This window comes from Canis lupus, chromosome 24 (assembly GCF_048164855.1).
Source record: "Canis lupus baileyi chromosome 24, mCanLup2.hap1, whole genome shotgun sequence".
Lineage (NCBI taxonomy): Eukaryota > Metazoa > Chordata > Mammalia > Carnivora > Canidae > Canis > Canis lupus.
Genome location: NC_132861.1, coordinates 50227849 through 50250521, shown reverse-complemented (window position 1 = coordinate 50250521; position 22673 = coordinate 50227849). Strand labels below are relative to the sequence as shown.

Sequence of the window (22673 nt, the reverse complement as noted above, 5' to 3'; positions counted from 1 at the left end):
GATCCAGGTCCGCAGCTGCGTGCGACCGCTTGCCAGCCCCTGAGCGGGGGGGCCCGCACCCGTCCCCGCGCTGCGCCCCAAGGTGCCTGCTGCCCGGGGTCGGGGCGCGGCGGGGGCACAGGTGCGGGCCGGTGCGCTCCCGGGCGCGGGGGGAGGCGCGGTGCCCCGGCAGCCCCGGCCTGCCCTCGCCCCTCGCCCCTCGCCCTCGCCCTCGCCGCCAGCGACCCCGGCCCTACTCACCCAGCAGCAGCCAGACGCTGCGTCGCGGGAGGCCGCGCAGGCTCCGAGCCATGGCGCGCAGCGGAGCCGGGCCGCCTGCAGCACTGAGCCGCCGCGGCGCCGGGGGCGGGGGCGGGCGCGGGCGCGGGCGCGGCGGGGAGCGGAGGCGCGCGCAAGGCCCTGCCCACCGCGGATGGGGGGGCGGCGGGGGTGGGGCGGGTCTCCAGGGGCGGCCCCGCGGGAGGACCTCTGGGCGGGCACCTGCGGGCGGGGGGGGGGGTGATGGGGTGGGGGTGATGGTGGTGATGGTGGTGGGCGGGCACCTGCGGGGGGGGGGGAGGTGGTGGTGGGCGGGCACCTGCGGGGGGGGGGCGGTGATGGTGGTGGGCGGGCACCTGCGGGGGCGGCGGTGATGGTGGTGGGCGGGCACCTGCGGGGGGGGGGGCGGTGATGGTGGTGGGCGGGCACCTGCGGGGGGGGGCGGTGATGGTGGTGGGCGGGCACCTGCGGGGGCGGCGGTGATGGTGGTGGGCGGGCACCTGCAGGGGGGGGGTTGATGGGGTGGGGGTGATGGTGATGGTGGTGGGCGGGCACCTGCGGTGGAGGGAGGTGATGGTGGTGGGCGGGCACCTGCGGGGGTGGGGGTGATGGGGTGGGGCTGATGGTGGTGATGGTGGTGGGCGGGCGTCTGGGGGGGGCGGTGATGGGGTGGGGGTGATGGTGGTGATGGTGGTGGGCGGGCACCTGGGGCGGCGGTGATGGTGGTGGGCGGCCACCTGCAGGGGGGGGCGGTGATGGTGGTGGGCGGGCACCTGCGGGGTGGGGCGAGCCGCGGGCAGGCGCAGAGCGAGCTGGGGGTCGCGGGCCCTCCCTGCGGGGCGCGCACCGGGCTCGAGCTCCGGGAGGCCCGCGCCGCCGTGGCCCAGCAGGGAGGCTCTCCGCGACCGGGCAGCTGAGTGCGAGCCCGAGCGCCGTCCTCTTCGTCTCCTTGCCCGGGGTCAGCTCCGCGGCCAGGACCACCGTCCGCTCGGCTCTCCCCCGAGGGGCGGACTCCGGGGCTCCCGCGGGGGCAGACGCAGCCCCGAGCTAGTCAGGAAAGGCCGCCCCGGGAGAGCCGGCTGAGTGCGCGGACCCAGGGGCGGGCACGGCGGGTGCCCCGGGGACTGCAGGCGGCCCAGCGGTGGCGCCCTAGGGCGGCCGGAGAGGCCCCTCGCCTCTGGAGTGGAGACGTTGCCCCTGCCCGGGGCGCGGCCACCTGGGCTTGCGGGCGCCCGGAGACCTCGGGGGTGTCGCGGGAGGAGGGAGAAGGGCTCCCCGGGTGCACGCAGGGCCCCGCGGCGGTGAAGCTCTCCGGGTGGCCGGGCCTCCCCCGCGCGGGCGCCGCCTCCGACGCCCCAGGGCAAGGGGAGCGCTCAGAAGCCGCCCGAGGCTCACGGGCGCGGGGGCAGGGCCTGCAGCCCAGGGCGGCTGGCGGGTGGAGGCAGCGGAGCCACCTGCTGTCGCCCCCGCTCCAGGCCCGCTGCGCCGCGGGGGCGGGAGGGCTCGGGCTCTCCCGGCCGCCGCCCCCTTCACTTCACAGGCAGGAGCCCCCAGGACGCGCGGGCCCCTCACTTGGGCTTCCGAGGCCGGGCGGGAGCCGCGGAGATGGCTGGGCCCTGGGCTCTGCTGTCCCGTAGGACGACGTCTCGGCCCGCGGCCGCCGTGAGGGACAGGGGCTCCCCCACTCATCAGACTTGCCCTGCACTCGGCTCGCCTGCTTCTCCGAGACCTCTTGGGGGCTCCCGCACTGTCACCCTCAGGCTGAGCACGAGGCGTTTTCTGGCAACATTTTGTCTTTGCACCTCCACCGCCCGGAGAGGATGCGAGGTCAGGGTGGGGCACCACGCCGTGTCCCCTCTCCGTGTGCCCTCACGTGCCCCCAACAGATGCGTGCCCTGTCGGTTCAGGTACTTCGCAGGTTCACCATTGAGAGTGCCCCAGTGTGTGCGTGCGTGCAGGCGTGTGCGCTGGCCTGTGTGTGCAGCCGCCACCCTGTGGCCCGCGGCCCCGGGGTCTGGGTGAGGGACACCCAGTAACTACTGCAGGCTCCCTCCCCCGCAAGGGGACACCTGCCCCGCTGCCACACCACGGAGTCGGGGCTCTGCCCTGGCTAAAGTCTGTGCAACAGTTAGCGCTTCTAAGTGATGGCAGGGGGCGCTCGGGAGGATGCACGACGGAGAGCTGAGCGACAGCCGCGGGCGACCTGAAGGCACCAGCTCCACGGCGCACTGAGAACTGCTCAACTTACTAGATTCAAAATCAGCAGAACAAGGCCTCTGCTTCCAGCTGCGACGAAGTGACTGGGACTGGATGTACCCCCCAACCCAGGACACGGGACGGGGCCGACACCACAGCTGTCACGCTGGAGCACGCAGGGACAGTGAGGTAGGCCCAACGGCTCGGGCTGGAGCTTCCAGACCTTGGGGCGGCGGGAGCCCAAGCACTGCTGGCCACAGCGCGGAGACGCAGGACCAAGGCCCCAGGGTGGTGGGGCTCGGGCTCCAGCCTAGCGCCAGGTCTGCGGGGCGTCAGCCAAGCCTCAGCCTGATGCCCACGGACACTGGCACGCGAGGCTGCCACCCGAGGCAGAGAAGCACCCAGGGAGGCACAGGCTGCAACAACCAAGGGGCACATGGCGCCTCCCACCAGTCTGGGGGTGAGCAGAGTGTCTGCCGGTAACCAGCAGGGTACCCTTGGTAGGCAGGAAAAGCCACCCGGGCTGCCCTGGGGCCACCTCGCAGCGCCTGCAAGGACAGACAAAACCCAACGATTTCCAAGAACAGACACTTAAAGAACAGGGCACCCCGGGTGGTGCAGCGGTTTAGCACCACCTTTGGCCCAGGGCCTGATCCTGGAGACCCGGGATCGAGACCCGCGTCGGGCTCCTTGTATGGAGCCTGCTTCTCTCTCTGCCTCTGTCTCTGCCTCTCTCTGTCTCATGAATAAATAAATAAAATCTTAAAAAAAAAAAAAAAAAGGAACGATGCACCAGGGAACCCTAAGGCAACTGCATGAGTGACTGGGAGTCCTGCCGGACAGGAACACGTGAACTACTCGGTGGAAGCTGTTCTGTGAACCTACACATCCAAGGACATGGATGGACCGCAAGCACAAGAATCATGGAGAAGAAAATACACCAAGGCACATCACAACCGAGGTGCTCGACATCAGTAATAAAGAAAAAATCTTAGAAGCAGCCAGACAAGCACATTACACACCGAGGAACAGATTCAGATGCCAGGAGAGTTCTCAGGGGAAACAGGGCCAACCACACGGGGATGGAGCGGCAGCGTTAAGTACTGGAAGAGAAAAACCAACAAAAGTTCTGTAGAGTTTTTAAATGATTTGCTGATAAAAACAAGGGAAGATTTTGCTGGTGTCCTCACCACTAGCCTAGCCTTTTAGTGGTTAGGTTTTAGTCATCAGTGATGAATGAGTGGTTCCAATGTTACGTTTGTAAGCAGTAACAACTGAGTTCTGGGATTTGTTTGCGTAGTACGATTGTAAGGCATTAAACAAAAACAGCTGTATCTCAGGAGCACTTAGCTTCATCAAGCTTTAGTTTTTCAAATCTCCCAAGGAAATCCTGCTGGTAAAACCCCAACACTTGGGACTTGGAAGTGGCTGAGAAGTGCTTGCATAGTTTCTGATTTCCCAAAATGCTCTCCCCAAAAACAAACAAAAAACAAGTGAAAAGTAAATTCTGCGTAAAAACTCCGTTGGCAGCATCACTCGGAGAATTTTAGAGCTGCAAAATAACTTAGAGGAAAGTCACCAAATGCCAGTGTGTGATCTCTTGCACCTCATCCGCCCTCAGTGAGCCAATGGAGCTTGAGAACAGGGGGGTGGGGGGCAAGAGAGGGAGGCTGGCGAAGGCCCTAAGATTAAATCGTAATGTCCATAAAACAGTCCAAGAAATAAAAACAATTTTCCAAATATCCCTATACCATATACATTGATAAGAGAAAAGTCAATCTATCCAGAGCTACCGCAGAAAATGAGGTAAGATTTCACACACATGAACTGAGGACCCACCACCCTCTGTGAGACGCTATTACAAATGCATAACATAACCACACACTGGAGGGGATCAGGAATAAGAAACGCACCTGAGTAAATTTAGAAAAGTCAATATTTTCATTGTGCAATGTGAGGCTAAAGACACTGTATGCAAATGCTGTACTTCTCACAGGGCCGTGGTCTGGAAATGCTGTGATGCCTTCAGGTGTATACCAGGAATGAGCACATCGAGGTGAGTCTGTGTGCATGGACTCACAGATACGCCCATTTCCTGGCTCTGTCTGCAGACAGGGCCTGAGGCCAACTCCGACAGCAGTGAGCACCCGTGCTGACCCGATCTTGGCTTCTGTATAGCATTCTCCAGTAAAAGAAGGTGGAGTGTGTTGGAGAAGAGGCTGATTCCAGGGCAGGACAATACAAGGTGAGCCTAACATGTCCTGTGGTGCCAAACTCTTGAGAAAGGATGGCGGTTTTCAGAGAGACAGAACCCAACCTAACAAAGCTCATCTCTAAGGGCCGACGGCTCCCAATTCCTTATGGAATAATCTGAGTAATGAAGTAAGAGATGACAGTATTGTACTTTAACTCACAGACCAAGTAAACATCAGTGAGTTCACATGGATATAAATATTTAACTAAATAAATGGTGTAGAAGGACAGCTTTTCCTTACAGGTAAATTCTGAGTATAAACATAAATGGAATGAAAGACATACACAACCATGAGACAAACACCACGAGACTGTTCATTTCAGGCAGGCTCTGCTGATGGATGCTAAAACCAGTGAACAAAAGTTTTAGGAGAAACAGGGGTTTTCATACTATCAAAGATCTCCCTCAGCGGCAAAGGAAACTTGGTGACTTCACAGTGGAGAAACGCAGCCGAGGCCACCACTACCAAGTGAAGGACATGACCTGTAGACCTATCAGGTACCCCCACACGAGATTCTGATGACACAGCACTTCCGTGGTACTCTTCAAAAAATGCATCACCTCAGTCGAGTCAGGAGAAAACAGCTGGTTAACTGTAATCAAGAGGCATTCTACCAAGTAGCCAGTCAACAGTCATCAAAAGCATCAAGGCCATGAAAGACAAGAAAAAACTTAGGAACTGATATAGACTAGAAAGGATACAGGAAACATCAGAATGCAACGTGGAATACTGGATTGGGTCCTGAAGCAGAAAAAGAACACGAGGGGCAAACGCTCGTGAAATCTGAGTAAGATCTGTGTCAGGAACGTTGGGCCAATGTTAATGTCCTGGTTTTGATAATTTTGCTATGGTTAATAAATTGTTAACCCAGAGGAAGCTCAATGAAGGGCACATGTGAACTCTGTACTATTTCCACGACTTCTCTGTAAGTCTAAGTGCTGATAAAAAGTCAAACAGCTGTTTACCAAATACTCATTCTGAGCACTGCCCATGTGCCTGTTTCCCAGAAGTTCTTGGTGAACGCTACAACCATTCTTAATTATTTCAAGATTGTGTGTGTGATAGAGAGAGAGAGGTATGAAGGAAGAGGCCTCTAGATCCAGCCACGCCTGAATTCATTCCTGGAGTTGTCAATTATAAGCTGATTTTCTTTTTTCTTTTTTTGCTTTTGTGATAGACTTGTATTTTTATGATTTGTAGTGGAGTATCCTCTCACTAATATGCTAACTTATGGCCTGCTTCATCCTAAGACATATTGAGGCAGGTTACAGATGCTCATAGAAGAGAATAAACATAAATCAAGAAAGCAAAATGAAAATAAAGCAGCAGGAGATACAGCAAAGCCAGAGTAAAGCTACTACACAAAAAGCAGCACCATAGCACCCCACTAGCTGACAGCATCACCATCAGCAGCACACCGACTGAATGCTTGTTTTATTGTAACAAGGACTGTGTTTCACTTTGCGCCATCCCTACGGGGGAAGACACTCACCTCCATTTTACACACCAGACAACCGAGGCACAGGGAGATTACTTCCCTTGATCAAGGCTAAACAGCTAATGGAGTTGGGGCAGGAATCTGAACCCAGGAAACCTGGCTTCAGGGCCTGCATTCTTAAACAGTTCACTATGAGGCTTTCAGCTTCCTGGCAATGAATGCAAAGTCATTTATGGCACTCATTGTACAATAACGAGATTCTCTGGTGTCGGGAGACTGTTACTATCAGCCCTAACTTCATGCTGTTACTAAGATATAAGTTCTACATAAATAATAGCAGCTGAGGAGTTTTATAGCACTCACAGCTCACGCACAACTGCTTTCCCTCCAATAGTAAAAACTTAGGCAAAGACACATGGAACCTGAAAGCAATCTTACACAGTTCCTGACAGTTTTCTAGAGGTGACAATTACAGCCGTATTGGCTTCCTATTGCTGATACAACACATTACCACAGATTTGGTGATTCAAACAAATTTATTATCTTATTCTTCTGGAGATCTGAGGTCCGACATAGGTCTCACTAGGCTAAAATCAAGATGTCAGCAGGGAGGGCTACATTCCTTCTGGTGGCTCTAGGGAACAACCTGTTTCCTTGCTTTCTCCAGCTTCTAGAGGCTACCCTCCTTCCTTGGCTCCTGGCTCCCTTTATCCATCTTCAAAGCCAGCAAGAGCAGGTAAAGATGCTTCTAGAAAGGCTATTTCCCTGATTTTCTCTTTTGCCCACCAAGATGACCCAGGATCATCTTCCAGGTCAGCTGTTTAGCAATCTTACTTACTTCTGCAATCCTAATTCCCTTTGCCAAGTGGCACATTCACATGTTTTGGGGGATGAGGACAGGACAGCCTTGGGGCTCACTACTCTGCTGACCACAGGAACTAATACTTATTAAGCATTTTATGTGCCAGGTAAATACCTGATAAGTAACAATGATATAACAGTGAAAAAGCCGCAAAATTAATAGACATAGAACCCTGGCTGGAGAACTATTCCTTTAAAAAGAAACTACTGATTATACTGGGCTTCTCACTTACACACATCATCTTCCTTGACCAGAATCGACACTGGCGTCAGACAGCCCACTGGGAGGTTCTGGTGATAATCCTAGGGCATCTGCAACATTCCAGGCCTCTGATGGTCTCCAAACATAATTATTTGTATATTCTAGTTGACATAGCTAAAGCACTCTTGGTCATCCCAATTACCACAGTCTGAAAGAAAAGTGATTCTGACCAATAATACAAGAATGCCAAAATTATCTGAAACTTGGCTAGTTTGAGATCTTTGAAAACTTGGGCAATTTAAACAGTCTTTTGAATTCTACAAGAGTTTTACATAATTAACTAATGTCAAATTAGAGATTTTAGCAAGTAAGATAAATATTGATTTTTCACTTGTTGTTCCAAAAGATGCACCAGTGACTCCAGTTGTTACATTTACTTTGGGAGGCTTCACAACAGTCATCAGTTACTGGTCATAACTTTTTGATCTATAAATGTCATCTGAGCTTTCCCTTTAGTCTTTGAACAGGACATATTTATTTTTTTAAAAACCCTGAAAATTATAATCTCAAATGATCCCTTCTATATTTTCCTCCAAATTGAATGCAGTAACTTGGTCTCTTTGTATTCTAAAAGGGGATTCCGCTTCAGCAGGGCTGTTTGGAAACAGATGACTAGGAGTACACTCCTTACTGTTGCCAGCATGTTGAAAATGAGGTCTAGTCCCTATTTCAACTTGATTCAACCTTAACTCCGAATGCAGCCTTTTAACACGAATAACCATACAACTTAACATATGGGAAACAATCTCCACAATTCTCGGATTCTATTAATTTGATATCTGGCCAAAAGCAATGATTCTCAAGTCTCATTTAAGAACCCTTTCAAATTATTCTTTTGTATCCTGGAACCCAATTCCTGGCAGACATGTAGGGTGATTCTGCCAATACCTGGTGATAAAGTAATCTATGAAATAAAAACCCAAAGTCCCTTAAAGGAAGAAACTTTTGATATCCAGTAGTTTGCTGGTTAGCCTTCCCATCCACGGGTATTCCACATAAACACCCGGAGGCTCATTCACACTTGGAAATGCCATCAAACCTGCAGAAGGTATTACATTTACAATGGTACTATAAATTCTGCCTTTATTAAATGCAAATACATCAAATATAAATGTTAAATGAGGAGTAACTTTTAATCAAGCGATACCAACTCCTGAATGCTTTCAACATTTTAAACAGTTGAAGAAAACACATATTTAAATGTTCATCTTAATATTGGTAAAGCTGCAACTTTAAACAGTATGTGACTTTTAAAAAGTAAACCATTAAAAAAAAAAAAAAGTAAACCATTAAAGAAATTTATAGGACATACAATTAGTCTTGGAAAATTGTTGTTATTTACACTTTAACCTACCAAAGCAGAGCTTGGTACAAAACAAAAATAAGCAACGTGGTGACTATTTAAATTTAAGTGCTTTACCAAAGCACAGAAGGGTTCCTCTTCCTAGTGAAAATAGGGAAAATACATCCAAATGTTTTATACTGAAGTAAAAAATGCTTTAAATATATCACAGCATAAAAAAACAAAACAAAACAAAACAAAAAAATATATATCACAGCATTACTTTAATTATCTTGGAAGTTTAAAAATATACACATTCCAAGATATTATGTGTCTATGAAATCAAATTGTTTATTTATGTTATCCTGTGGTCCAATCTAAGAGTCTTAAGACAACTGAAAACTGAAACAAAGAGGTTCAGGTAAATTATATTCTTCATGTGCAGAAATTATTTCATGGACTCGAACAATAAACCTTCTCTTGGTCACTAATTTTAAAAACAGACACGACCATTTTCTCTAATCCAAAATATGCAGCTTGAAGTCTCTAAATAATAAGTCTGAAATATGAAGCTCATAAACATTAAAATTATCTTTTTAATATAGAGAAGATTGTTATAATGTAGAAACAACGGCTGCTAGATGTGAAGAGGCGGCTATAAAGTAGAATATCTGCAGCTAAATCCACTTATTGATAAGCCTATTTAATCACATCACCTTGCTATTACCACAACTTTTTCCTAAGTGTTGCAGAACATTCTCTGTAGGAGGGAACTCGTCCTTTCCAAGGAAAGTCTATATAGATCAAGAAAAAGAAAGGAGAAATCAATCATAAAACATATTGATTATACTAACTCCAATATTCCACAGAAAGATCTATAGAAGTCCCCCCTTCTCTGCACTCTTACTTCCCGAGGCTTCATCACCCGAGGTCCACCAGGGCCCAGGAGCAGAAGCAGACGACCTTCCGTCTCAGGTCCTGTCAGGAGGTCATTCAGTGGTCACCTACCGCCACGTCACCTATCTCCCTCATCTTGTCTCATCACGGGGGCATTTTACCATCACACACCACCACAAGGAGGCTAGGCACAGTGTGATTTCAGAGACACACCACATTCACATGACCTTTATTACACTATGTTGTTGTAACTGTTTTTATTGGTGGTTGTTGTTACTCTCTTACTGTGCCTACTTTGCGGATTAAACTATCACAGGTTTGTGTGTACAGGAAAAAGCACAGCATACATGTAGGGTTTGGTACAATCTGTGGTTTCAGGCACCCACCGGGGATCTTGGAAGGTATCCCCGGAAGAGAAGCAGGGAGGGACTACTGTAGTTACTTATCAGGGCACTCTGCTACTAAACCAATCGACATTTAACTTATTTTTCATGTTTACGAATATCAAAAATACTCATTTAAATTCTATCCCTTGACGAAGTGTATCACTAAACACTACTGCATCAAAACAAACAGGCCACCAGATATCATATCCACAGAGAACTATTCAGACTGTTTCAACAGAGAAAACCGGGTATCGTCGTGGTAAAAATGTGGCAATGTCGTGAACAAAAAAAAAAAAATCTGTTCTATTCCCTATGAAGTATCTCAGCTAGTATCATACAGATAGACTCACGAACTGGTTTATTCATGAATTCCTACTACATGAAATTTATTATTTTGAAAACAAAGATGTCCAGTATAATACAGATATCTCCCTCCATGGCGAAGGCCTGGCCGGTTTGCCTGCAGCCCATACTAAAATATTTGGGTTCCCTAAGCTTGCAGTTCTTCCTGTAACATAACCGCTGTATGTGTGGCATCACCTGGTCCTCACTGGGTTGCCTACTGCTACTGCTGCAGGGAAAGAACTCCTCTGTCTCTGTCCCAGGAGGCTCATGTCTTTTGCCAGCATTAATGAAACTATGGCAAGCGAACTTGTTAGTTTGCATGTAAAATGAAGTCTCAAGGCCCTGAGAGTTCTCATGAGAAGAAAAGATTTGACATTTTGTTTCTTGCTTGTTCAGAATTTGGTCACGTATAGATGGTGAATTTTATCAACAATTTCTTCATCTACTGAAATAAGGTAATTTTCCTCCATTGTTCTCTTCACAGGGCAAGTTACACTGATTTTCAAATGTTAAAGGAAACTTCCATTCCTGAAATAAAGTCAGCTTGGCCATAAAGTAGTAGTATTCTTAAAAATTGTTGGATTCAGTCTAATATTTTTAAAAGAATTTCTGCATCCACATTCATGAAATTGTTCTATAATTTTCTATTCTTGTAATGTTGGTCTGGTTTTGGTATCATGACTATACGGATTTCTCTGACAACCTTAAGACTGATATTTCTTCTTCCTTAAATGTTTGAGGAATTCATTAATATAGCCATATAGCCATCTGAGCCTGAATTTTATTTTGTGGGAAGAGTTTTATTTGATTCAATTTCTTTAATAAATACAAGACTAGTAAAACTTTTCTATACTTTTTTGTTAAATTGAATCTTCCTAGGAAGTTGCCCACTTCATAAAAATTTGAATATATTATAAAGTCATTCACAATTGTCCTCTCATCTCTTCCATGACTGTAAGATATGTAGTGATATTTCTTTTGTGAAAAATATTCTTTACCTTGTTCTTACATTTTTTGCTTTATCAGTTTCATCAGGGGTCTGTCAACTTTATTATATTTCTTCAACAATCAACTTTTGGGTTTATTCATCCTTACTGTATATTTGTTCTTACTTCAGTAGCTGTCATACTTCTTGTACTTCCTTGGGGCTATTACTTTTTTTTTTTCTAACCTCTTGAATAACAGACTCTGCTCATGAATTTTGTGTCATTTTTATGACACAGGAATTTAAGGCTATCCATGTCAAGTTACCAAGCTCTAAGAGCATCCCTCAGGTTTTGGTGTGGATTTTCATTATCATCCTTTAACTAAAATCTATGTTCTAGTTTTCATTATGTGATTTTTTTTCTTCCACTCACTGGTTATTTAGACATTTATTGCCAAACATAGTGATTCCCTATTTATCTTTCTTCGGCTGATTCCTAGGTTATTTATTTATTTATTTATTTATTTATTTATTTATTTATTTAATTTATTTAATAAATAAATTTTTATTTAAGATATTTGACAAAGTTAATAAAATTTTTATTTAAGATATTTGACAAAGTTAATAAAATTTTTATTTAAGATATTTGACATGTAATTCCTTCTGCCGCCAATCACCATAGTTCCACCAAAGCCAGAGTGATGATCTTCAAAATAGCACTTTTAAAACAAACTTTTGTTCAATCCACAGCTGTCACTGTCCAGAGGTCTTCTTGGATCTCCACTTGAATATGGACATACTTCAAAAACTCCCCACTGTAATCTTTGAGGTCCAATTTCTTTAGAGCCCTTTAAGTCCAGACACTGTTTTCAAGTGAAAAGCCTTAATATTCATATTCCTATCTCTTCCTTTTCAGACCATTCTATCCTCTGTCCCATGTTTTTGGATTTTTATGCTCTCTTTTTAGACGCAGCTTCTTCAGTATAGTCCTCTTGTCGTAAATACAGATTCATTTTCTTTGGTATTTCAGAACTTACTATGGATTCATTATTGTCCACCAATTTGATATCACATCCATCATCATGTTCAAGAGTTGTTGCAGCCTCTTCCACTGTTTCTGACTCTTCAATAGGAGAGAGAGATCCATCATCATCCAAGTATTTGTATCTACGACTGTCAAAATCTTCCCTTTCTAAATCTTCACCAACATTCATTTGTTTCAAGGATTCCTTGAGATAGTATTCATACTTCAATTTTTCAAGGTAGTTGAAAAATCCTCTTGCCACCGCTTGCTCAAAGCTTAAAATCTTTCTCCATGGTAATGGCGTTTTTACATTCTCAGATTCTAAAAATGGGAACCCAGATCCTTTGTCTTTAACTTGTTTCTTATTTATTCAGGAGCATCTAGTGGTTTTTCTTCCTTCTGGTCTTCCCCTTGGTCTTTCTTTTGGCTTATATTTCCTCTTTTTACGTTCCTTTTTTTTGAATCTTTCAAAAATAGCTTTTAAAGTCAGGGGTCTTGGTTCAAAAGAGGAGTCACTAGATGAATCCCTTGCTTCAACACCTCCAGATGAACGAACAAACTTTTTTTTTTTTTTCGAACAAACTTTTTAATAGGGTTTCTTTGCCCCTGTTTTGGTGAGTAAGGGACACACTGAGTCTTAAACAAGCTGCTACCAGAAGAATTATCACTTTCATTGTCAATTTCTACAGCTGAATTAGATGCCATTATAGGTTGGGAAAATTCGTTACTTATTCTCCCCCAAGTCCTCTCCACATTGTATTCACCACTTGTTTGCTTCAGAGTTCTCAACAACCCCGCGGAAGGAAAGGATTCCTACGTTATTTAAATTGTAAGCAGACAACAAAGGATTTTTCAATCCTTTAGTGTTTATTGAGACTTACATTACAGTCTAGCATATGGCCAAACTCTGTAAACATTTCAGATGACCTGAAGAGACTTAACGTTGCAGTTGTGATGTGCCTTACATTCTATATGATGTCCAGAAAGTCAAGATGGTTATTTGGATTGTTCAAATCATTTATATTATCCCTGTTTTTTTTGGGGGGGGGGGCTTCTTCTACCAGAGAGGTATGTTAAAATTTCCCATTATAATTGTAAACTTGGCAATTTCTCCTGATAGTTCTGGAAATATCTGTTTTATATACGTCACGATGTTTTACCAGATGCACACAAATTTCAAACTGTTATTCTTGGTAAATTAAATATTTCTTCAGTAATTTTACTGCTTTAGAGTCTACTTTGTCTAATACATTAATATACCATGGTTCTTTTTCCATCCTTTTATCTTCTTCTTTTAAGATTTATTTACTTGAGATAGAGAGAGAGAGAGAGAGAGAGAGAGAGAAAGAGAAAGCACAAGCAGGGAAGGGGCAGAGGAAGAGGGAGTACCAGGCTCCCCACTGAGCAGGGAGCCCCATAGGATTCCATCCCAGAACCCTGGGATCATGAGCTGAGCCAAAGGGAGATGCTTCACCAACTGAGCCCCCAGGCATCCTTCCATCCTTTTATGTTTTGATAGCCTAATATTTTTAAGACGTGTTTCTGGAGATATTCTATAGTTGGTTTTTAAAAATCCAATCTGGCAATCTTTCATAAGATTGTCTTATGAGTCTTTCATAAGACTCATATGAGTCTTTCATAAAAATTTTTTGTTCATTCACACATTCATATTTAAAAATTGACATAACTGGGCTTTCATCATCTTACTCAGTGCTTCCTATTTGCTCTGCCTATTCTAATGTGTTCTTTTCACTCTCCTTTATTACATACTTTTGTAGATTAAAAAACACTTTTATTAATCCATACCCCCTATGTTAGCATTGGTATTGTAAGTTTTTAAATATTGTGGCTAAAATATACATAACATAAAATCAACCATTTTTAAGTGTACAGTTCTTTGGCATTAAGTATATTCAGACTGTTTGGCAATCATCACCATCATCGATCTCCAGAACTCTTCCAGCTTCCTAAACAGAAACTCTTACCATTAAACAGGAACACCATTCTCCCCCTCCACCAGCCCAGTGATCACCATTCTACTTTTCTCTCTATGAATTTGACTACTCCAGGTCCCTTGTAGAAGTGGTTTCATGCAATATTTGTGCTTTTATGACTGGCTTATTTCACCTCTCTCAGTCTTCAAAGTTCATCTATGTTGCTCCATGGGTCAGAATTTCATTTCCATCAAGGCTGAATAATATTCCATGGTATGTATATATCACACTTTGTCTAGTCATCCACTGATGGATGTTTGGACTGCTCCCACCTTTTTTAGTTCTTATGAATAATGCTGCTTTGAACACGAGTCTACAAATTACCTGTTTGTATCCCTGCTTTCAGTTCTTTCAGCTACCCAGAAGTGGAACTGCTGGATCATACGGTAATTCTATGTTTAATGTTTTGAGGAACTGCCTTACTATCTTCCATAGTAGTGGTGGTATTCCCACCAGCAATGCATGAAGTTTCTTCACTATCACTTGTCATTTTCTGTTCAGGGTTTTTTGTTTTGGGGGTGAGTTTTGTTTTTGTTTTCTGGTAATAACCATCCTAATGGATGCAAAGTGCTGTGTTGTTGTGGTTTTGATAGCATTTTCCTAATGACGAGTGATAGTGAGCATATTTTTATGTGCTTATTGGCTATTTGCTTATCTTTTTGGAGAAATATCTATTCAAATCTTTTTCCCATTTAAAAATTATGGCTTTTCAAATTGTTGCTGAGTTGTAGATATTCTTTATATATTTTGGATATTGACCCTTATCAGTACTTCCTCTCATTCTGTGAGCTGCCTCTGTTGAGAGTGTCCTTGGATGCACATTTTTAATTTTGATGAAGTCTAATTTATCTATCTTTTCATATCCAAGAAATCATTGCTAAATCCAGTGTTGTGAAGCTTTTCCTCTGTTTTAAGAGTTTTATAATTTTGGCTCCTCTGTTTAGGTCTTTGATCCATCTTGAATTAGTTTCTGTATGTAGGTTAAGGCTCCAACTTCATTTTGTGTATGCTTTAAAAATTGTTCTTTTAGGGGCACCTGGGTGGCTCAGTCGGTTAAGTGTCTGCCTTCAGCTCAGATCATGATCTTGGGGTTCTGGAGTTGAGCCCCACATCGGGTTCTCTACTTAGTCATTGGGGAGTCTGCTTCTCCCTCCCCCTCTGTCACTCCTGCTCTTGAGCATGTGTGTGCTCTCTCTCAAGTAAATAAATAAAATCTTTAAAAAAAAGATTGTTCTTTTACGGATTGCCCCAAAGATTACAACATGCATCCTTTACTTACCAAAGTCTGATATCAACTGATATATGTGTAGGAGGAGAGTTAACACAGCAGAGCTGGGACTGCTCTCCTTAGAAAGACCTGATTGCTATGCTAGCTCTTGACTAGAGTCTAGGAACTTGGATTTTGGAAGGGTTTCCACCAATCCCAGAAGTGGTAAGAGTGGCTCACTGTACTGTATGAACAATATGGCTTATGTTGAACAGTTGCTTTCCTTCTTAGAGTCTGGAACTTTGGTATGCGCTAGACAGTGGGTCCTATGTTACCAGCCCCCAATAAAAATATTGAGCATTGATTCTCCAATGTGCTTTCTTGGTATACAACATTTCATATGTGTCTACTGGATGTCTTTTTATTTTTCCTGCTTGGGATCTGAAAGGGTTTTATTGACTTTGCAGCTTGATGTTTCTCAACACTTAAAAAATGTTTCAGACATCTTTTTTTTTTTTAAATTGTGTTCTATTTTCTTTCCCTTCTTTTTGTTAAAACTCAGTTGCACACATATACCTCTCACTCCGCATCTTCTGTTTTCTATCCTTTTCTATGTCTGTGCTTCATTCTATAGTTTCTTCTGACCTATCTAATTCTCACTTCCAACTATTTGTCTAAAATGCTGTAGAACCTATTGACTGAGTTATTAAGTTGTTCTATTTTTCATTAATGGAATTTCCATTTTTAAAATATTTTCAGTTCTATATTGAAATTCTCAATCTTGTCTTCTGTCCCCCTGAATATAATACATCTGAATCAGTTAGCTTTTGCTGTGCAGTAAGTCATCTTCAAAACTTCATAGCTTAAAACAATGACCATCTATTTAAGCTTCTAATTCTGCCAGTTTAGCAACAGGCTGGCAGATGGGGGATTTTTCTCATCTTGGTTGGGCTTGCTCATGACTCTATGGACAGCTGCCAGGTTGGGTGGGTTGACCTCCTGATCTATGCCAGGTTCCGTCACATGTTTACCAGCAGCTGGCTATAGGCTGGAATGCCTTGGCTATGCTCCATGTAATCTTTTATCCTCTGACAGACTGTCTGGGCTTCTTCACGTGGCTGCAGCAAATTTCCAAGAGACAGCAGAGTAATCAAGTCCTCTTGAAGACTAGACTTGGAAATGGCACAACTTGTCAAAGCGAATCAAAACGCTAGTCTAGATTCAAGTGGTGGGAAAACAGACTCTACATCTTGATGAAAGGAGCTTCAAAATGACATTGCATTCAAAATGACATTGCAAAGGGTCACAAATGCAGGGAAGAGAGTAATTATGGCCATTTTTGCAAACAGTCTATCGATTTATTCTTTTAAGTGTCTGATAACTTAAATATCTGGAGTCCCTGTGGGCAGTTTCTATTGTCTAGCATTTATGCTAGTTTTCCTTTATGTGGTCTCATTTCATGTATTAGTTATTTTTGATGGTGCACTCTTATTTACAAAATAACTAATATGTGTGAAATTGCTGGTAAAAATAATTTGAAGCCTAAAATTATATTACTTTATTCCAGATAATTTTTCTTTTCTGCTAGGTGCATGTCAGAAATAACTGTAGATCATTTCACTCCAGCTCAGGCAATAAATTCTGATGCTGAGTTACAGTCCCTCTGAGGAACTATGTGTTTCTAGTTCATAGTTACTACTAGAGTACAACCTGCTGGAGTTCCAATCCATTGCTAAGAGTTCACCAAGGCCCCATCTCCCTCATTTCAGTGCTATCAGAAGGACTCCTTAAACTAGCTACCCCTCTTGCAAGTAATACCAGGGGAAAAGTGGTCCCAAATATTGGGCATATTTCCCTGAGACTCATCTCTGTCCCATGGCCCACTAATTCATCATTACCTGGATGGCTCTCCAGTGCCTTGTTTAAATAGATGTTCTTTACATTTATACAGCTTTTCTAGCTGTTCTCTATAGCAAGTTGGCTTTAACCACCTAGATAGCAATAACTGAAAACAAATCTCCATTCACTATAACAAAGAATTCTATGTTTGTGCATATAATTAAAAATATATACACAAATTCGTTGGTACACCTTTCTGCAATAGGTAGAGCTTATTAATTCCCTTCCCCTTGAGTGTGGATTGCATACAATGACTCACACCTAAAATGTGACAGAAACCATGAAGTGTGAGTAGGTCATGGAGACACTGCAGCCTCCATATTGTTCCCTCTCTCTGGGGAAGCCAGCTGCCACAATGTAAAGACTCTTAAGCAGCCCCAACGGAGGCCTGTGTGGCCAACAGCCATCTTAGCAGCACATCCTCCAGTCTCAGCCAAGCCTTCTAATGGCTGCAGCCCAGGCAACATCTTGACTGCAACATCACAAGAGTTCCTAAGGGAAAACCACCTGGCTAAGCCACTCCTGAATCCTGACCTGCAAACTCTGGGATGATGAATGTCATTTAAGCAATTAAGTTTTGGGCAAATGGTTTTGCATTAATAGTTAACTAATGCAGTATGTTTGTGTCTTAATTTTATACTTATTTTGTTACCTTAAATTCAATACTATTTTTTATTTGAAAAAATCAATAGCTTAACATTTTAAAGTAATATTTAAATATAAAAGATATACTTGATTTACCTCTTGTTGCTTCCTTTATTCCAAACTGGAAGTAGAATTTTTCAAAACAGACGAAGTCATTTCCACAATAGTATTAATAGATAAGCCATTCAGAAAACCTTTATGATTTATTCTTACTTCCTGAAGAGCATCTATAATATGTTCTCTGTACGAGAGAAAAACACACATAAGCACTTGTTCTTTCCAAAGTAACACATTCTAAATATGGGTAAGTTATCACACCGAACTATATTTTTACATAAAAATATTAAAACCACTTAAAATAGAATTGCAGCCATTACCTACTAACTTCTGGATGTAGTTCAGCCAGTCTCTTCATGATTTTGGTAAAGCTACGTAGATTCAGTGTATTTGGAGGTATGAATTGAATAGGTGGGTCAGGTATTAATTTAGTTGATTCAATCTGTTTACAATTCTTCTTGACACCCTAAATAAACATTTAAAGTTTTCTTAAAATCAGTGACCAATAGATACTTTGGCTTAATTAAAATAAAATTTAAAATTACAAATGGTAAAATAAAAGTTCCTACGAAATTTACTTTGATTTGGGATTATTTATACCAAGTAGATTTTTTTGAGCCATGTTCAGAGCCATATTTAAAAAAAAAGTCACACATGTTTTCTAACAGTGGCAAAATATTTGAAGCTATGTCTAAATTAGCCTTTCTCAACTGGAATTACTTATCTGAACCACAGAACACAGGTGTTAACTATTTTCTCAATTTCTCTAAAGATAGGACATAACTAGTTCCATTCTCAGTGCACAGGAGAGGGGTTAATTCACTACATACAGTGGATATCTTAGGCTTATAGCATGGAGGCTTAGTTCTCTTACCTGACAGAGAAACACTAGTTTACATAGTAACTATAAATATTCTAAATTTTATTTACTAAATATGTAGTCAATACAAACTATATGCCCAGAACTGGACTACATATTATGGAAGGAAAACTAGTCATATACAACAGAACCCCCTCCACCTATGAATCTTACAATCCAATTGAACAGATAAAATTAAAATGGTTAATTAATTACCATTAACCATGCAAGTAGGCTATAAATGGTATGAAACCACTATATATCCCTTAAAAGTGAAAACTAAAGGAAGAACTGAGACTTTAAGTCTAGATGAACAGACTGGGCAAGATACAGAACTACTGTCTCTCTCCCATCAGAACATTAGTAGGTTTCACTATACAAGAACACAGAGTTCTACGCTGTGTTGTTCAGTGCTGCTTTCCCAGAATGTGCCCAGAATGTTTATGTATACGATTGGCATGCAATAACTGTTGAACACATACGAGTTTGGGATCCAGTAGTTTAAGTGAGTTCAAACCACAGAAAGGATGAGATTTCCAAGAAAGAACCAAATCACTACTAGACCATAGTAATAGCTACCATTAGGTGAGTGCGTTTTCTGTGGCAGGCACTCTTCTAAGGTTTTTTTTCTGTGTCAAACTCATTTAAACCTCACAACATTTGTGGAGTAGGAACTTTTACTCCCATTATAAGACGAGGAAGCTCAGACGCAGAGATTAGGTAATTTGCCCAGCCACATAATGAGTAGGTAGCAGAGACAGGCTCTGCTTTTCATTGTAGACAGTAAATATTTTCTAAATAGATGAATGTAATGAATAAATGTTGAGAAGCTGAAAAAAGAAAAGTGCTAATAGCTCATACATTAAATAAAAATTAACTCAAAATCTTTGTGACTATGCGTTTTGCCATGATTTCTTAGATACAACACTAAAAGCACAAGTTAAAAAGTAAAAAGATTGATAAATTATATTTCATAAAAATAAAAACTCTTTTAAGATGTATTAGAAGGAAAAGACTAAGTACAGGTTAGAAAGAGTATTCCCAAATCATGGATGTATCTTATAAAAGGTGTGTGTACTCAGAACATTAAAAACCTCTCAAAGCTTAATAATAAACAATTCATCAATCGATGGACACTTGGGTGGTTGCCATAATCTGGCTATTGTAAATAATGCTGCTATAAAAATCAAGGTCTATGTATCCCTTTGGATTAGTATTTTTGTATTCTTTGGGTAAATACTCAGTAGTGCAATTTGCTGGGTGATAGGTTACTTCTATTTTTAACTGAGAAACCTCCATAGTCTTTTCCAGAATGGCTGCACCATCTTGCATTCCCACCAACAGTGTAAGAGGGCTCCTCTTTCTCCACATCCTTGCCAACATCTGTTGTTTGCTGTGTTGTTGATTTTAGCCGTTACGACATGTGTGAGGTGGTATCTCATTGTGGTTTTGATTTGCATTTCCCTGATAAGTGATGTTGGGTATATTTTCACATGTCTGTTGGCCATCTGGATGTCATCTTTGGAAAAATGTCTATTCATGTCTTCTACTCATTTTTAAATCATATTACTCATCCTTTGGAATTGATGAATGGAGAAAGAAGATATGTGTGTGTGTGTGTGTGTGTGTGTGTATATAGATATATATATATGCATATATGTATAGATATATATATACCGATATATATATATGCTGGAATATTACTCAGCCATAAGAAAGAATGGAATCTTGCTATTTGAAATGACATGGATAGAGCTAGAGTGTGTAACAGTAAGTGAAATAAGACCGAGAAAAACATACCACATGATTTCACTCATACGTTGAATTTAAGAAACAAAAAAATTAGCAAAGGGGGAAAAAGGTAGAGAAACAGACAAATTAAGAAACAGATTCTTAACTAAAGAGAACAAACTGATGGTTACCAGTGGGGAGGTGAGGAGCTAGACAGGGGATTGGGATAAAGGACACATTCGTTGTGAGGAGTACCAGTTGATGTAAGGAAGAATTGAATCACCATTAACTGTAACCATTCCAGTTAGCTGTATGTTAACTGGAATTTAAATAAAAACCTAAAAAACATAACCCTATAAAAATGGTCAAAACATGAACAGGAATGAAATGCTATTACCAAACAATATGGATTACTCTCAAATGCAGTAAGCTGTCAGACTAATAAGGTTACATAATATTCATTTATATGACATTCTGGAAAAGGTAAAGTAAGAACAGGAAACAGACATTCCAGACAACGTTCTGGAATGATGGAATGATGGAACCGTGCTGTATCCTGATTGTGGTGGTAGTTACACGTCCATGTGCATTGCCTAAACTCAGAAATACCAAAAGGAGTGAATTTTACTCTATGTAAATTTTTAAAAAATTTGTGGCATTCCTCTAGGACCCTGGGCATTTTGCTGAGCAGTGGAGACAAGAGTGAAGGGGGCAACTTCATCATTTTCCATGTAGTGTTTAAAACCCCAATGAGGGGGATCCCTGGGTGGCGCAGCGGTTTAGCGCCTGCCTTTGGCCCAGGGCGTGATCCTGGAGACCCGGGATCGAATCCCGCATCGGGCTCCCGGTGCATGGAGCCTGCTTCTCCCTCTGCCTGTGTCTCTGCCTCTCTCTCTCTGTATGACTATCATAAATAAATAAAAATTAAAAAAAATAAAATAAAACTCCAATGTGGTAAAATTGAGGGCATATAATAATAAAATGACTATATTTTATGGTTTTAATGATTATGAATTAAGGATCAACTTTGAAAAAAAATGATGGGAGAGTGTAACTAACTACTTACATAGGAATAGTGTCCAAGAAAAGGAGGAAAAAAGACTGCAAAGTACTGGCAAAGAGTCTAGTTAAAGGTAAAAAGAAATAGTCTATACCAGGCCCACAAAGATCTATTTCACCCCCCTCCCCAAAGAGCAACTAAGTCATACAAAAAACAGGTTATGGTGGACTCAAGGTTAGAAACGATACAGATTAACATTCTCATTCCCACTTCAAGATCCCTGATTCTGGAGTTATTGTTCTACAAACCTACTTATTGCGGTATGGCCTATACAAAGACCATTTAAGGGATCCAACAAGAAAACTAACCTTCTGGTCAAAAGGAAAAAACTCATTGTCTTGCTCAGATCCCAGCTGCCTTGGCCTAGTTCTGGGCAATCTTGAAATAGAGGAGACTGAGTTAGTTTCTTTGTTGGTGTTTCTCTCCAGATTATTCCAAGTAACTCTATTTCCATTTTTGCAGGAAAGTGGTGATGTATATTCTCCAGGAGTTTTAACAAGCCGCACATTTACTGACTTTCCATTTATTTCTATCCCATTCATTTCTTTCACGGCCATCTTTGCATCAATGTTTTTTTTAAAAGCAAGGGATGCATATCTAACATATAAAAGGAGAAAATAAAGGTTGTTAATGACTAAATTGCCTCACACTTCACTTTGTAACTACTGGATACAGACATATCTTTTACAAGAATAGCTGCCCCTAAAAATAAAACGGTTACTATGCTTTCCTTGGGATTAGGAAGGATATTTATTATTTAGGATAACTAAATAAAAACAAATTAGAGGCCCTTGGGTAGCTCAGCTGGTTAAGTGTCTGACTTTGGCTCAAGTCATGATATCAGGGTCCTGGGATCGAGCCCACATCGAGCTCCCTGCTCAGCGGGGAGCCTGTTTCTTCTCCTCCTTCTGCCCCCCACCTCTGTTTCTGTTCTGTCTTTTTCAAATAAATAAAATCTTTAAAAAAACCCAAATATGGTAAGTAAAAGACAGCATTTCTTGTTAATTCTCTCCTATTAATTTCACATTAAAATTTAATGTAAAACATTTGCAAAGTTGCTATATGACAGAGTAACAGATTACTAGCCTTAGG

The 22673-nt window shown here is 42.6% G+C and overlaps 2 protein-coding genes, 1 long non-coding RNA gene and 1 pseudogene across 8 annotated transcripts in view; 1 reads left to right on the top strand and 3 right to left on the bottom strand.

Annotated features, from left to right (window-relative positions):
* RAMP1 (receptor activity modifying protein 1) overlaps nt 1–357 on the bottom strand; it is a 36416-nt gene extending 36059 nt beyond the window's left edge. The window contains exon 1 of the mRNA XM_072796870.1: nt 241–357. Within this exon, the coding sequence (XP_072652971.1) occupies nt 241–292 (52 nt within the window). The 5' untranslated portion in view covers nt 293–357. The remainder of the gene's footprint in view (nt 1–240) is intronic.
* The window catches only part of LOC140616283 (uncharacterized), a 49172-nt gene that overhangs the window by 1162 nt on the left and 25337 nt on the right, over nt 1–22673 (top strand). The gene's annotated exons all lie outside the window — the stretch shown is intronic.
* RBM44 (RNA binding motif protein 44) overlaps nt 8337–22673 on the bottom strand; it is a 40791-nt gene continuing 26454 nt past the window's right edge. For 4 of the 5 annotated variants that reach the window (XM_072796865.1, XM_072796867.1, XM_072796866.1 and 1 more), the window contains 4 exons: nt 21890–22178; nt 18252–18397; nt 17971–18115; nt 8337–9346 (listed from right to left, as the gene is read on the bottom strand). In XM_072796865.1, the coding sequence (XP_072652966.1) occupies nt 17986–18115; nt 18252–18397; nt 21890–22178 (565 nt within the window). In that variant the 3' untranslated portion in view covers nt 8337–9346; nt 17971–17985. Of the gene's footprint in view, nt 9347–17970; nt 18116–18251; nt 18398–21889; nt 22179–22673 lie in introns of those variants that run through there. The other variant, XR_012016829.1, reaches the window with a different exon arrangement.
* On the bottom strand, nt 9838–13378 carry LOC140616280 (TATA box-binding protein-associated factor RNA polymerase I subunit D pseudogene; annotated as a pseudogene).